Here is a 17,378-nt window from a genome sequence, read left to right as displayed (position 1 = left end):
TTATTATACTATTGCATCAGACAAGAGAACACATCTTCATGGCGAATTTGCCGTGATTACCAGGTATAACGGTCTGCATTTTCTATCAATTATCAAGGCTCATTTAACTCTTTAATATAAAAGAAATGTTCCAGGTATATTGCTAATGGAATATGCGAGTAGATTTTCCAGGTGACGCTGTAGTCGGTGATGTTTTAGGTGGCGCTGCAGTTGGGGATGTTTCAGATACTTCGGGTGAAAGCGTATGTTATATACTTTTAGATACGGAAGCTTATTTCAAATATATATATTTTAAGCAAACAATACCATAGAGATTAAGACCATTCTGACATAAAAATATAATGTTTACAATTCTGTTCATTGTTTAGATTGCATTTGCCAACTTACTGATAACTTTGATATATGCCGTATTTGTCGGTAAAGTATTTCCAGATTACGCATTTAAACATAAATAGGACCAACCTGTGGGAGATGTTCCTTCTGTGGCAGTCTCTTCAAAACATGCTCTTACATCCAAATTAAATTTAACAGCTGCTGAAGCATTTGTTGGCAAAATAGTTACTCGTATCTTTTGAGCTTTGGTTTCTGGAGGGAAATCAGCTTTTGGTATCGGGTCCTGGAGACCAGCCTATGGTTATACAAACAGACCATTTTTATATTGCCAATTGAAACCGTGGCAAAAGAGATAATATTAAGCAAAAGGGATTATAATGCTTTAAAAGGGTACTGTTCTTTAACTACACGTTTCGGCCGAGGTTTTCAAGACATACAATAAAAATGCCGCGACTTAATATGAAATAAAAATTAAATCTGACAGGAACTTAATCATTCGTTGGCACCAGAGTAACTTGTATCTTTTGAGCTTTGGTTACTGGAACCAATCACTAAATTTTATGATATATACATAAAGTACTTTGTAGTTCATACACTCATTAATAAAACACTCTTCTTTCACACTGTCAAAAAATAAATGATTTACACTCTTTATGCACAGTAAGTATCCATATACATATATTCAAAAACTAATATTCTTAGGCCAAGTAACGTAATGCAAAGCACCTATTTGTTTTACCAAATTTACTTCGAATATAGCATTTGAGACTTAAGACTTACTTGGTCTGTTACAGGAGTTTCATTGCCCTGTGAATCAATCAGCGCTATTTCTATAGATTCGATATTCTCAGCATTCGGGAATGTGATAGATCCCAGATCGACACCCTCATCGGTATTAGGTGAAAGATCTATGGTAAATAGTATAGGACTGATGCCGTCGGGCATGATAGATAACGGGACATCGCTTGTTCTTAGATTATCCACTTGGTCAGGCGTTAAACCCTCAACACTTGAACTTGGTATCAATGCTGGATTCTCCATTCCATTTATCTCTTCGCATCTCTCTGAAAAAAATGCGAAAGAATAAATGTTAACTCCAATGAAATATGGATTCAATTTTCACAGACTTCATGGAAGAGGCCTAGAGAGTTAAATATTCTTTCTTGAGAGAATTATAATATCCTTTAACGGATTCGTACAAAGTTCCTGTTTGAGATTTTCCTGTGGCGGTAAAAGAAACTGAGAAACTTGTTATGGTGATTTCATGCATATCAATTACAGGCAGACCCTGTTATCACCTGCGCTTAGTCTGAGTAGAAAATGTTCAATGTTTTGAAGTAGGTTACCTGGGAGTGAAACTTTACACTAAGTTTCATCACTCTCCATCAGTTAGTATCAAAGTAATCTTGTCCCAAAGCATCGACCAATGAATCTGCTTAGCTCTGTCTGCTTAGCTTTAGCGGTAAATATTAATCATTGAACCCAGTCAAGACATTCACCTAATGGACATCTACACCATGTTTAAACATTTTATCTCAATTAAAAGTAGAGTTGTTATAACCAATTAAATCGCTTATCGTTACTTAGCCTACGCCGATAATTTTCACCATTCAAGTTAGTCAAGGTATTGCCTCCATACTCTGAGATTCATCACGTTCAACCAATTAGAACTAAAGTTATCATGTCCAAAAGCATCAACCAATCACATCTCTACTTAGTCTAAGCAGAACATGCTTCTCTTCGAACTTCATTACGGCATTCAACCTATTCAAGTAGTCCTGTGCTTTCGTCGAAAGGCGGGGGATAAATATTGTATTACTATTACCTGTGGGCGAAGTTCCAGGTGCAGTGGGCGAAGTTCCAGGAGCTAGAAATAGAAATGTTTTCATATTTATCTTATTTATTTTCATAATAGAATCAACGCAGATATTAAATCTTGGCATTAAATACTTCAGAAATGTATTGTTTTTATTACTGAGGTGTCGACAAAGCTTAGCGGTGATATCTGTTTGTAAGTAGATTACATCACTAAATAAAAAATTGCAATGTAAGACTTGTTGTTCTGCATTTAACTTTGGGGGAAAGGAGCTGTCGCAGTGGGAGAAGTCCCAGGGGCTAGAAACAGAAGTGATTTCATCTTTATCTAATTTATTTTCATAATAGAATCAACGCAGGAGTTAAATCTTGGCCTTAAATATTTTAGAAAATAATAGAATGTTTTCATATTTATCTTATTTATTTTCATAATAGAATCAACGCAGATATTAAATCTTGGCATTAAATACTTCAGAAATGTATTGTTTTTATTACTGAGGTGTCGACAAAGCTTAGCGGTGATATCTGTTTGTAAGTAGATTACATCACTAAATAAAAAATTGCAATGTAAGACTTGTTGTTCTGCATTTAACTTTGGGGGAAAGGAGCTGTCGCAGTGGGAGAAGTCCCAGGGGCTAGAAACAGAAGTGATTTCATCTTTATCTAATTTATTTTCATAATAGAATCAACGCAGGAGTTAAATCTTGGCCTTAAATATTTTAGAAAATAATTTCAAGTGTTGTTCTGAAGACGGATCTGGCGTGTCGACAAAAGTTAGCTGTCAGGTAAACTGGTAATATCTTTTTGTAATGAGATTACACCACTAAATAAAACATTGTAAAGAAAATCTTGTTGTTCTGCATCTAACTTTGCGGAAATTACCGGTCGCCGTTGTTATGCATTTAACTGTGGGAGAATTTCCGGGCGCAGTTAATGGTGCTGGATAAATAAATTGTCTGTTTTTAAAGGCTTCGATTGCTTATCTGAAAATATACATGGGCTCAGAAGAAGTGTTGATTAGCATAAATAGACTACACCAAGATATAAATAATTGTTGTCCTGCTATTACCTGTGGGAGAAGTTCCGGGCACAGTTGGCGAAGTTCCGGGTGCAGTTGGTGAAGTTCCTGGTGCTGGAGATAGAAATGATTTTATCTTAGATATTTAAGAAATGAATGGATTGTTTGTCAGTACTTGAACTAGTCAACTTAAAGTGTTTGTCTGAAAACTGACATGGAGCTTCGAAAACCTGTAGCTGTTAAGCAAATTGACAATATCACACAATACTGCTTTGTGTAAATAAACTACACCACGAAATAAATAATTATAATTGTATAGAAGACTTCAGTGGTCTGCTATAACATCCTTATGAATTACATAACATGTTCCTGGTGACTGTAGATTTGGATATGTAATTGGTGCTTTTATAAGGCATCAGACAGAGTAGGTAGTAAAATGAAAATGTTTGGGATGGTGATGGATCCCCATTAAGAATAGTATGCGGTAAAATAATGATTGATATCAGTGGATAATATGCTAATCATCCATACAAAAATATTTCGTTTGTAGGTGGGTGGTGCTTCAAAAGCGATGGGTTTGGTCAATCCAATTGACAAATGGTAAAACAAATCTAGTGATGAATATTACCTGTAGGCGATGTGCCAGGCGGTGGGACAGAGGGAGAAGTGCCTGGTGGAGGTGCAGTGGGCGATGTTCCTAATGGTGCTGCAGTAGGTGAAGATCCTGGAAGTGGGGCAGTAGGTGATGTTCCAGACGGTGGAGCAGTCGGCGATGTTCCAGGTGGTGGAGCAGTAGGTGATGTTCCAGGTGGTGGAGCAGTAGGAGAAGTTCCGGGTGGTGGAGCAGTAGGTGATGTTCCAGGCGATGGGGCAGTGGGTGATGTTACAGGTGGCGCTACTGTTGGGGATGTTCCTGGTGGTGGAACAGTTGGAGAAGTCCCTGGTGGTTGAACAGTGGGTGAGGTTCCAGGTAGCGCTGTTGTAGGTGATGTTCCAGACGGTGGAGTAGTAGGCGATGTTCCAGACGGTGGAGCAGTAGGCGATGTTCCAGGTGGTGGAGCAGTAGGTGATGTTCCAGGTGGTGGAGCAGTAGGGGAAGTTCCGGGTGGTGGAGCAGTAGGTGATGTTCCAGGCGGTGGGGCAGTGGGTGATGTTATAGGTGGCGCTGCTGTTGGGGATGTTCCTGGTGGTGGAACAGTTGGAGAAGTCACTGGTGGTGGAACAGTGGGTGAGGTTCCAGGTAGCGCTGTTGTAGGTGATGTTCCGGGTGGCGCTACAGTTGGGGATGCCCCAAGTGCTGTGGGCGAAAACGTTAGCTATGTGTTAAAAATATAACTATTGATCCATTTGTAAGTATTGATTTTATTGAAATTTCCAGCTTCATCATAACTATAAGAGACCCTGTAGTAGTTTGTGGGAAAAGTCCCGGGCGCCGATGGCGAAGTTCATGGTGCTGGATATATTAATGATTTGTTTTTCAAGTCTGAAATTAAAGTGCTTGTCTGAAAGTATAAGCTGGGCCGTGAAGAGCTGTAACTGACAAGCACATTGACAACATTATCCAATACTGCTTTGTGTAAATAGCCCAAATTCTGATATAAATAAATGTAATTAAAATAGTTGACTTTTTATTCTTCTATTACCTGTGGGAGAAGTTCCAGGCGCAGTCGGTGAAGTTCCGGGTACAGTTGGAGAAGTTCCGGCTGCCGTTGGCGAAGTTCCTGGTGCTGGAGACAGAAATGATTTTATATTAGGTATTTTAGAAGAGTATGAATTGTTTGTCTATACTTTAAAAACTTATATTCAAGTACTTTTCTGAAAAGTGTAACTATAAAGCAATTTGAAATTTTATCCGCCTCTGCTTTATATTTATAATCGCATAGTTGACTTGTTGTCCTATTTACCTATGGCTCCGGATGCCGTTAGGGAAGTCCCTTGTGCTGGGTATAGAAATGATAACCCTAACCCTACATATTTAATATGGATTTAACCAACTGGCAACCAGGACGGAGTGGCAAGTACCAATCTAATTGATTTTCATAATAGAATCAACGCAGGTGTTAAATCTTGGCCTTAAATATTTTTGTAAATAATTTCAAGTGTTGTTCTGTTGACGGATCTGGCGTGTCGACAAAGATTAGCTGTCAGGCAAACTGGTAATATCTTTTTGTAATGAGATTACACCACTAAATAAAAAATTGTAAAGAAAATCTGCATTTAACTTTGCGGAAATTACCGGTCGCCGTTGTTATGCATTTAACTGTGGGAGAATTTCCGGGGGCAGTTAATGGTGCTGGATAAATAAATTGTTGGTTTTTAAAGGCTTCGACTGCTTATCTGAAAATATACCTGGACTTCGAAGAAGTGTGACTGTCAAACAAATTGACAATATTAACCCATGTTGATTAGTATAAATAGACTACACCAAGATATAAATAATTGTTGTGCTGCTATTACCTGTGGGAGAGGTTCCGGGCACAGTTGGCGAAGTTCCGGGTGCAGTTGGTGAAGTTCCTGGTGCTGGAGATAGAAATGATTTTATCTTAGATATTTAAGAAACGAATGGATTGTTTGTCAGTACTTGAACTAGTATGGAGCTTCGAAAACCTGTAGCTGTTAAGCAAATTGACAATATCACACAAAACTGCTTTGTGGAAATAAACTACACCACGAAAGACTTGAGTGGTCTGCTATACCATCCTTATGAATTACACAACATGTTCCTGGTGACTGTAGATTTGGATATGTAAATGGTGCTTTTATAAGGCATCAAATAGAGTAGGTAGTAATATGAAAATGTTTGGGATGGTGATGGAACCCCATTAAGAATAGTATGCGGTAAAATAAAGATTGATATCAGTGGATAATATGCTAGTCAGCCATAGAAAAATATTTCGTTTGTAGGTGGATGGTGCTTCAAAAGCGATGGGTTTGGTCAATTCAATTGACAAATGGTAAAACAAATCTAGTGATGAATATTACCTGTAGGCGACGTGCCAGGCGGTGGGACAGAGGGAGAAGTGCCTGGTGGAGGTGCAGTGGGCGATGTTCCTAATGGTGCTGCAGTAGGTGAAGATCCTGGAGGTGGGGCAGTAGGTGATGTTCCAGACGGTGTAGCAGTAGGCGATGTTCCAGGTGGTGGAGCAGTAGGTGATGTTCCCGGTGGTGGAGCAGTAGGGGAAGTTCCGGGTGGTGGAGCAGTAGGTGATGTTCCAGGCGGTGGAGCAGTCGGTGATGTTACAGGTGGCGTTGCTGTTGGGGATGTTCCTGGTGGTGGAACAGTTGGAGAAGTCACTGGTGGTGGAACAGTGGGTGAGGTTCCAGGTAGCGCTGTTGTAGGTGATGTTTCGGGTGGCGCTACAGTTGGGGATGCCCCAAGTGCTGTGGGCGAAAACGTTAGCTATGTGTTAAAAATATAATTATTGATCCATTTGTAAGTATTGATTTTATTGAAATTTCCAGCTTCATCATAACTATAAGAGACCCTGTAGTAGTTTGTGGGAAAAGTCCCGGGCGCCGATGGCGAAGTTCATGGTGCTGGATATATTAATGATTTGTTTTTCAAGTCTGAAATTAAAGTGCTTGTCTGAAAGTATAAGCTGGGCCGTGAAGAGCTGTAACTGACAAGCACATTGACAACATTATCCAATACTGCTTTGTGTAAATAGCCCAAATTCTGGTATAAATAATTGTAATTAAAATAGTTGTCTTTTTGTTCTTCTATTACCTGTGGGAGAAGTTCCAGGAGCAGTCGGTGAAGTTCCGGGTACAGTTGGAGAAGTTCCGGCTGCCGTTGGCGAAGTTCCTGGTGCTGGAGACAGAAATGATTTTATATTAGGTATTTTAGAAAAGAATGAATTATTTGTCTATACTTTTTTTCAGACAAATCTACACAAGTATCAGCCATCCTTGAACTATCCCGATGGTACTCTATCGCATGGTACGACTGGTAAATCACAATTTATTTCCGAATTGCGCTTATCGGGCCGCAACTTTCTGAATTATTGACATGGATTGTACGAAAAAGGTAGTAATTTTTATCTTATTTTCAAAATCGTTCAAATATATATGGTGGTTGATAGGTATCATGTCGGGATGTCGTGGTGACATCCGACAACCCGACATCACGACATCTTAACCCGACACCACGACAACCCGACATCACGACACCTTGACATTTTAACCCGACAAAACAACATTTTCACCCGACACCACGACATTGAAAATGTCGTAATGTCGCGTAAAGATGTCCTATTGTCGTGTTAAAATGTCGTGATGTCGTTGTGTCGGGTTGTCGAGGTGTCGGGTTATCGGCAATATTCCTCTCAGTACTATGATTATGTTCCCGCGGATTTTGCAGCGCGGTTTCTCCATGTCGGTAGTGCATGACAAAGGGTCTGGCAAAGAACAGTCTCTAGTATTGTAGATAGGACAAAAAAAAACCAACAACCTCCTGTGTATACATTGGCGTGGACATAAAAAAATATTTCACAGTTGAAATTCGAGGATGAAATTCCACGGTCCATTAGTAATTTCCGTCATATCACCCTGCATAACATATGCCTATCTTCAATAGTCCGATTGGTTCGGAAAAGTAGGAAAATGAAATGAAATGAGCTTTAACGTTCAATTGTTCAGCTCCGTGAGCCACAGTGGATAAGTGAGTAAGAGGCTAGCTTGCTGGCCTGGACGTCGCGGGTTCGCCCCCGGTGTTGGCCGAGAAAGTTCATCAATATTTTAAGACGTGGTTTCCCATTGTCAGAGGTACAGGAAGGAGAGTCTGACAAGGACAGCTGCCTAGTCGTTCAGATGGCACGAAAAACAGAGGTCCCGTTTATACATTAGTGTGCACGTAAAAGACCCTTTGGCAATTGGAATTCGATATAACAGTAGGCCGTAGCGTCGCTAGTGTAGTGTACTATGGGGGAAACTTTACCCGGATAGCGACGCTACGGCCTACTCTTATATCAAATTCCAACTGCCCGGGGGTCTTTTACGAGTACGCCAATATGTAAGTGGGGCCTCGGTTTTTCGTCCCATCCAAACGACTATACGTTATCCATTGCCAGGAGTCCCCCCCCCCCGCACTCCCGTCCTGCACCACTGTCAAAGAGGAATCACTCCGGAAATTGGGTTTAATGTCCTACTTTTCTGGTAGTGAATACGACGTTGACTCGCTAAGGCTGAGGTCTCGTGTTCGATCACTGCGTTGGCCGATAAAACTAATCGGGAATTTTCCGGCGTGATTCCACTTTACAGTGGTATAGGACATAGACTACACCTTCGAAATATGTAATTGTAATTGTATAATGCTATTACACCCTTTTGCGTTATGAGTTACAAAGCTTGATCCTGAGGGGGGTTGGATGGCTGAATGGTTAGCGTGCGCGCGCTGTATCACAAAGTCTGCCATTGAGTCGACTGGCGTGGTTTCGAATCCCCGGTTGTACGTGACAAGAAGTAGGGTCGCCTGTCGAACCTCGTGGGTTTTCTCCGGGTCCTCCGGTTTCCTCCCACTGCTAAAGACGCCTACGCGCAAGCGAATTATTGAAATAAAATTAAAAACCACATGTTAGTCCCGAAATGACCTAGTTTGTGTGGAGTGGACGTTAAACCCCATTTCTCTCTCTCTCGCTTGATCCTGAGGACTGTACATACAGATCAGGAATTGTCGCTTTTATAGTTACAGTTTATTGTATTTAAGTTACAGCTTTCTTTTTTTTTCAAAAATAGGCTATTGTAAATTAAACTATATACAATTATACTAATAAAGTACATTATTTACATTTAAGGACATAGATAGATGACATATGAAAAGGCCAAAATAGTATTTGTGTTGATATAAAAATGATTGCCGCTGGTATGTAAAACAGACGATGTTAAACTTTTGGTCTGAAAATAGATTTAGCGAGTCGGTAAAAATGACAATATCATCTAAAACTGCTATGTGCAAATGGGCTACACATTCGAAATATATAATTTTAAATCTTTGGATTATAATCATACATTTCTAGTTTCCTCAAAATCGTTTAAAAATTGTGAGCGGTATATTGTCCAGAAATAAATGTGAACGGACGTCCGGTTGGACAGGGGCGACGAGACAATACAGCTTTGTGGTCGTGTATGTTTATCAATTTAGTGAAATCACTTGATAATTTCGTATAATCCAATAATAAAATATATATATGCTTTTAAAAACAGGATAATTCAATAGTTCATCACGAATTGCATCTTACCACCGTCAGCCTAAGAATAAATGTTCAGTATTTTCTATATATTTACCACATGAACGTTTAGGTTTGTTTAACAAATCAATATGAATGACATTTTACGGGTGTTGAGTCCTTTTCTGACCATATAGGTACCGAGCATGCTTTCAATTAGTAATCTTTGCGAAGGTGGTGAACTAATCATGTCAAGGCTATGACACAGACTTTATGTTGATGTGTTGTTGAACAAGTCATGCACGTGGTGGGGCGTTTCGTTTTAAAAGACATTTTTTTTATATCGATGCATTTGTCTAAGCGAAATGAGCTGTATCCTAAATAAAACAGAAAAAAACAAGGTCCATTGATTATAATCTTATCACACGAATCTGTATTGTGGCATCCCGTGCTTCGTGTATGGTTGTAACTTTGCAGTGGCACTATGTATTTTGTGCATATCTGTTTCAGTGCACGCGTGGTGCAGAGTTGTGACAGGGTATGTTATGTGCATAGTTGTCGCAGTTTCTCACTTATGTAATATTGTGCCGATATAGTGTCTTGTGCATATTTGCATAGCTGTACACGTGCATTTTGGGCATAGACGACCCAAAAAGAAATTTTTAGCATAGTTGTGCCAGGGGAGTATTACCTGTTGGTGAAGCTTCTGGTGGTCGTGTTGATGTTACTGTACCAGGTGGACCAACAGTTGGTGATGTTCCAGGCTGAACTGTAGTTAGCAATGAGATAAAATATATATTATATATAGTTTATATACTAAAATACAGTGTAACGTATTTGAAGAGTCGCAGCACAAACAGTACGTTTCTTGGATGACAGTATCTTATTGAAAACAGTTGCGCTCAAAAAACAAAATAAAATATGAAAGAGTGTCAGGGATGGGGGCGAGATTTTTGGAAAAGCTGACTCTCACTACATGGTGCTTTCTAGAATATAATTAGATTTCCATGTGTGCGTATAGAAAGGGTCCCAATACATTTTAGGGACATCGAAACTAATTAGCCATCGTTATTAACATTTCTTCTTCTGCAAATAAAATTCCAAAACAAATGTTTAATTATTAAGAAAAATATATAGGTGTTTCTGGATAAAAAATATTTCCCAATTAGTGTGAATGGGCGCATAAAATAAGAAAAGAAACCGCGCATTTGTTATCAACGCAATATTATGTGGCGTCATACATAGAACAATACTGGACGTGACCTTAAAGGTAATCATATTGTTCATCACATTACACCACATCTGTAAAACAGTCTATGTAAAACTGTAAGATGTCTCGATTTCATACAACCCATTACCCTTAAAGTTACAGACAGTTGAAGAATCTATAAATTTCATACAAATTACTGAAACTGTCTCAAAAATATATCACATCTTTGATATGTTGGCAACACAGAGACTTAAAAATTATTGATTCAAAAACAATGCGCTACAACAATAAACCTCGTTTAGAATACATTTTTATGCACTGTAACCGTAGTCTGTTAAATAAATATATAATTAAAAGTATATCATAATACCGACCTGTTTGTGAAGTTGGTGTTGTGGCGGTCTCCTCAAAACAGGCTCTTATATCTAAGCTGAATTTAATCGGTTCGCCAACAACCGAAGGTGTCACAGTGAATCTTATCTTGTCAGCTTTAGTTGTTGCTGGGAATTGTACGCTAAGTGTCGGTTCAGAAACTCCAGGCTGAAACGTATCAATGAAGGTTCTTTGTTACAAATCTTAAAATCAATAGTTACACTTCTTTCGTTTTACCATAGTCCACAAATGAGCGAAATGTACTTTAAAAGAGGGAAAGAGAGTGGGAGAAAGAGAGATTGGGAGAGAAAAAAAGAGAGGGATAGACAGACAGGCAGAGAGTAAGAGAGAGAGAGAGAGAGAGGGAGAGAGAGAGAGAGAGGGGAAGGTGGGCACGTCGTTCTTAAGAAAATTATTGTTCTCAATGGTTAAAGCGACGTTCTTATGGTTATGGATTTGTATGTGATTATATTACAGCGGGATAACCGGTGCTTAAATCTTTGTCTTTTTATTCTTGTGGGCACCAACTAAAAACGTGATCATGCTTGTTCGCAATACAATGAAACGTGGCAGTTATATACTAGGCAAGCGATTATGCTTTTGATTTTTTCGTACAAAAATATGATGTCATGACTTCAAAGTGCCCAAACTTTGTTATTAGTAATCGATATGGTATGAAATTTGAACAGAACGTAGCTGGGACAATGCTATAAGAATACAGTGTTAAATATTTTAAATTAGCACAAGGTAAATTGACTTGGAATATATTGGCGAAAGGTAACGGGGCCAGGGTGTAAAGATCACAAAAATGTTAAAGTTAAACTGGTGGTGTTTAAAGAGCTGGTGCATTAAGGCGTATTAGCCGACATCATATGTATGCCGTTTAGCATCCGCTGCTTCAGGTTCTTTTGCCGTAATTTTGGTAAACATTTCATTTGGTCCTCAGCATACAGGGCAACGAACTGTGATACGGATGTAGTCATCTGACATAAACTTCGGCCAGTTATTCATCAGTGTCGTTAAAATCTGAAGATACATCTTCAAAATGCATTTTTGTCAAATCCTTATGAAAGGATGGTGTCCTGAGCAGTGCACGTCATAACAAAGGATTTCCGGATGCAAGAACGTACATTCGCGCATGATTGGTATGGGTGAAAATGGTTTGATTTGGCGATCAAACACGTTTTTTTGTACACGAAAGCACTTTTTAGACACTACGGTTGACACGATTACAAAAGCCACCTTTGATTACTGCATGTACTTACAACAAAATCCTAGACATCGGAATTAACATAAAACGACGCCTTCCTGGCAAGATTATACCACAACGCACTGCACATGTAACCCGTAACTTTTTTTACCATATTTTTGGTTCAATATGACTGAAGTAGTATGATGAGGAGAAGATAAGTGCTATTCCATAACGTTCAGATTTACTCGATACCAAATACGTATGGTATAGATTATATTAATCTAATTAGGCAATCTTGGGCACAAGAGAGCGGACATGGTAATAAACAAAAAACATTAAAAACTTACTGCATTTGTTACTTGTGTCTCCGCACCATTCGAATCTATCAGTGTTATTTCAACACTAGAAATTTTTTCTGCGTTAATAAAAGCAGCAGATCCCAACTCAACTTCATCATTTGCATTTGGCGTTAGATCGACCGTAAAAACAAGTGTCACATTTTCTATTAATATTGTTAAAGGACCATTGTTTGGATTAAGTTTTTCTACGTCCTCAGGCTTCAAACCTTCCACACTGCTGGTTGGTATAAGTGCGGGGTTTTCCATACCATTAACCTCCTGACACCGTGCTGAAAGAAGTAAAAGAGCACATCAAGTGACTTGGCAAAATGTATGTACCTGTAGCCAAACGTTACTATATGCATTTTACGCCAAGTTCACACCAATCTGTTTAAGTATCAGACAAACGAAAACACTTGATCCTGTTGACTGGCCTTGTACTGTTAATTCTAACGTAGTGAGATATTTTTTCTTTTATCTTTTTTTTACCGTCTATTTTAGGACTGTCTCATTTGCCCCGTACTATGACTCCAGGAATATGATATACAGTTGGCTACTCAAATCGGTAAATAGATCCGCGAAAACCTGGTGAATACGAAGCACTTCCTCAGATATCTGGCATGAAGCGAAAGGTAAATCTGTTTTAATGGTAGCTTAATAGAATTTGGATCATCATAAACCATACCAATGACATATCAACATTAGATTTATTACTGTTTCCTCAAGGCTTGAAAACAAAACTAATGGCACTTGAAAAGGGAAAACACTGTGACAGCGTCAAGCTCTGGATTTATAGTATAACGAACCATCTTCTCTGAGTCCAGAGAAGAAGACGATTGGAAGCATTTGCTTCGGAATGAAACAGTATTGCCGATCACATTTAGAATTAACACCAACGATGCTTGAAACCATTTCGTTTCGTAAAAGACAACAATTAATTATATCTATTGGCTTCATAGATGTTGGAGCGCCATCAATAACAATTTAACACCTATCTTGTTGTATACATAGAAAGTCAGCTATTGTACAGGTTAACTGTTATGGAAGACCAAACAGCTCGTTATTCAATAATTGTACAGGTTAACTGTTAGGAAGACCAAACAGCTCTTTATTATTCAGTGTTTTTAATTCTTAGTTCTTAATTCCACATTACACTAAAATTAACATTTGTATCTTAAGATCAATATTTGTTTTACAAATCAGACATTTGTCATATCAGATTTGTAAAATGTATTTTTGTTTAATTTAATTTTATTTTAATATAAAGATAACATTTATTTTAGTAAATTTATTTGTATTTGGAAATTTGTTGATCCCGATTTGTTTTTCGTTGTATTTCTCTGATGAAATGTAAATGTAGACGAAAATGAATTTTAACTTTATATTGAAATACGATTAAAATACATTTTACATATGTCTAAATACGACAACAAATGAAGAAATGAGAGAGAGAGAGAGAGAGAGAGAGAGAGTGAGAGAGAGAGAGAGAGAGAGAGAGAGAGAGGGGGCGGGGGTTTAACGTCCACTCGATAAAAACTAGGTCATTTCGGGACTAACATATGGTTTAATTTTATTTCAATAATTCGCTTGCGCGTAGGGTTCTTTAGCAGTTGGAGGAAACCAGAGGACCCGGAGAATAGCCACGAGGTTGGACAGGCGAACCTAATCCTTGTCACGTACAACCGGGGAATCGAAACCACTCCAGTTGACTCAATGACAGACTTTATGATACAGCGCGCACACGCTAACCATTCAGCCACCTACCCCCCCCCCCCCCATGAATAAATAAGAATTAAGGACTATAACTTAAGAAATAAAGACTAAGAACACTGAATAAAGAGCTGTTTGGTCTTCCATAAATTGTTGTCTTACTCCAATTAAAGGACAATATTGGTGCCAGTCATTATCACATATGTGATAGAATTGGTTAAACACGTTCCAGATATCATTTTATCACAAAGATCATTGCTATGATAGATGCGTAATCAATGCTTCAACACTCGCAAATGACGAACGCAAAAGGAAAACACGAGTTATCCCTCTATATAACTGACTGAAGAAACGGGCGACAACAGATACATGGGCAAATTTCTGCTCACTAATAATTCCTTCGAAGACCAAAAGTTGTTGTGTAAGACTGTGAAAGGATATCTGACAATTTATAAAAAAAAATTGACTGTCACTACTCTTATATCGAATTTCAACTGTCAGGATTTCTTTGCGGTGCCCGCCATATAGATTACAATGTTATAGCGAATGACACTCCTTTACAACGACATGTTTAACCGAAATGACCTGGGCCCTGTTTCACGAAATTTTAACTAAGATAAAATCCAAATTTTAGTAATTTGATTGGATAATATTGGACTAATTTTAGTGCTTAGACAATCAAAATTGAAGTATCTACTTATTCTCCCCTTATTCACGAAAACTTAAACTAAGATACAATCGAAATTTTAAGAAATACTGCAATTCGATTGGCTGACCAATATGCAAATTGGATATATGCAATCGAATTGCAGTATTTCTTAAAATGGACAAGCAAGATTTCAGCATATCGCCCCATGTAGTAACAAAATATTCGGAAAAATCGAACATATAAAGCTATGTGCACCTGAATTGGCCAATGAAACGCCCCAGTGAATCTGGATTTATTTCCTTCGCATTATATATACTCTTCAAAAAAAACAAGTAGAGGATATTCAGAAACAATATAAAATTGTGGAAATGGACTGCTGTTTTTATTAGAGGTAACCTGTGTATGTTAATAACAGGGCAATTGCCATCCTCTGTATCCCCATTTCGTCATCTCCACTAACCCCTTGGTTAATCTATGGGAGAAGACACGTTTTCAATTTATTCGCTCGTTTTCAAATTATCGACCAATACCAAATATATTTTGATAATACAATTAATTATAATTGAATTAGAAATATATACATTATTTACATAAATCATTCAGTAAATGGACAAGAATTTTGTGAATTACCCTTATAAAATCGAAGGCGAAACGACTGGTTTGTAAACTGTTTCTTGATTGGTTCGAAGGGCAGATAATTTTAAATAGTGGAAACCCTATGGATTAACCCAGTGTATAATGGAGTAGAGCGGAATGAAAACACTGGGGATACCGAGGATGACAAATTGCCTACACATGAACATATACAGTTCATATGGGCGGCTTATCTGACGGCCCCATTTCACGCGCCAAGAGACACACTGTCAAAAGTGAAAATGGACGTTTTTGATTTTTGTCTTATTAATGAGTAATTGCTTCACCAATCCTCAGTCATTCAGCAATTCGTCGTGGCATGCTCCTAATCAACCGTCCTATCACGATTTGGGGTAATCTGACCCACTCCTCTTGGAGTGCTACTGTCAATTCATGCAGTGTTGTCGGTTGACGTTGACGTCGACGAACACGTCTCCCGATCATGTCCCAGACATGCTCTATAGCGGAATGGTCAGGACTCATGGCTGGCCAAGACATATGGACAATATGAAGACGCTGCACGTTGAGAAAAGGGCAGAACTATCGGTGTCAGGATGTGATCACGGTAGTACACACCAGCGACCCCTTCTTGAACAATATGCAAGTCCGTTCTGCTAGTCATGGTGATTCTTCCCCACGTCATAACAGATCCACGCCCGAAATCTGTCATGCTGTCTGACGTTAACTTTAGCATGACGCTCATTTACACGCCTCCAAACGCGAGCACGCCTATCGGTGAAATCCAGAGTAAATCTGGACTCATCTGAGAACATTACACGCGCCCATCGACGATTACCCTTATTTCTACGATGCCTACACCGTTGACGCCTGTTTGCCATGTGCTGGCACAAGACGCGGTCGTCGCGCATGCAAATGGGCTGCATATAGCCGATTTCTAATCGTTTGGGGTGTAAATCGAATTCCTGTAACTTGGTACAATTTTGTTCAACCCTTTCTTGAAGTGTAAAATTTGACAATGAACCCCTCCGAAGTGTATGGGGCTATTGCGTGTCCCACGTACAGCTCATTGGTTCTGTTGGGGCGATAAGTTCTTCAACTGTGAATATACTTTCAAAGCATGTCAAGTGTCCATGACTATTTATCGTATCACAACCTGCATAGGTATTTGCATTCAATATCCCCTACTTTTTTTGAAGAGTATATAATTTAATAATTCCCAAAGTTTATCTAACCTCGTTGAGTTATCGATTAAGCCTGGCTAGTATTTTACAAAACAGCAACTAGCTTTCTGTTAATACATACTTGAAGCGTGCGATAAAAGGTAACTAAAGCTCAAGTTAAAATTCAGGACTGGGAATATAAAAATTTAATCGGTCTAAGTAGTTTCATGCATTTCCGAAGTTCACATAGCTAGTGGTATTTACATTAGTTCGGCAAACGTTTGCATTTTTTCATCCTTTACATTAAAAGTAGCAGGCCGAATTGCAGCTTGTCTTATTTAGGCTACAAAGCCTAAATGCAAAGGCTAATTAGTTACCATTGGCAGTAAGTTTAGCTCAAATATTGGGCCATTTATTGTATAATACCGTTGGGAATATCTGACTATAATATAGCTAGGACTTCTCACTTACAAAATTCCCTGATATGTTTGTCCTTCATTCGGCAGATGATTGTCAAAAATGTATAATACCTGTTGGTGATGTTGGTTGAGTTGGTGGAGTAGCTTCTGTCGGGCCAGTTGGTGATGGCTGTGCTATTAGTTCAGTCGGTGATGTCAATTGTGGTGGGCCTTTAACAATATAGAGAATTTTTTTTAAATTGACAATTATACAAACAATTAACTAGATGTCTATAATCAATTAGTGTGAATATCTCTTTTCAGCAGGGAATCCACCAAAGACATAGGGATCATCTTATCATAATACAAGTTCACCGAATGTTTCACAACAATTAGACACAATGACCTTTATATATCGTTCTAGT

The 17,378-nt window shown here is 38.6% G+C and overlaps 1 protein-coding gene across 1 annotated transcript in view; it reads right to left on the bottom strand.

Annotated features, from left to right (window-relative positions):
- LOC126831854 (mucin-12) overlaps positions 1-17,378 on the bottom strand; it is a 202,925-nt gene that overhangs the window by 179,692 nt on the left and 5,855 nt on the right. Inside the window, exons 9-18 of the mRNA XM_056103261.1 lie at positions 17,086-17,184; positions 12,452-12,732; positions 10,915-11,080; positions 10,022-10,099; positions 5,624-5,686; positions 4,810-4,893; positions 3,218-3,280; positions 2,159-2,200; positions 1,114-1,397; positions 463-628 (exon numbers count right to left, since the gene is read on the bottom strand). Coding sequence (XP_055959236.1) covers positions 463-628; positions 1,114-1,397; positions 2,159-2,200; positions 3,218-3,280; positions 4,810-4,893; positions 5,624-5,686; positions 10,022-10,099; positions 10,915-11,080; positions 12,452-12,732; positions 17,086-17,184 — 1,326 coding nt within the window. The remainder of the gene's footprint in view (positions 1-462; positions 629-1,113; positions 1,398-2,158; positions 2,201-3,217; positions 3,281-4,809; positions 4,894-5,623; positions 5,687-10,021; positions 10,100-10,914; positions 11,081-12,451; positions 12,733-17,085; positions 17,185-17,378) is intronic.

This window comes from Patella vulgata, chromosome 9, assembly GCF_932274485.2.
Source record: "Patella vulgata chromosome 9, xgPatVulg1.2, whole genome shotgun sequence".
In the NCBI taxonomy this organism is placed as follows: domain Eukaryota; kingdom Metazoa; phylum Mollusca; class Gastropoda; family Patellidae; genus Patella; species Patella vulgata.
The sequence above is the reverse complement of the archived record's forward strand: the minus strand, read 5'-3'. Positions and strand labels throughout refer to the sequence as shown.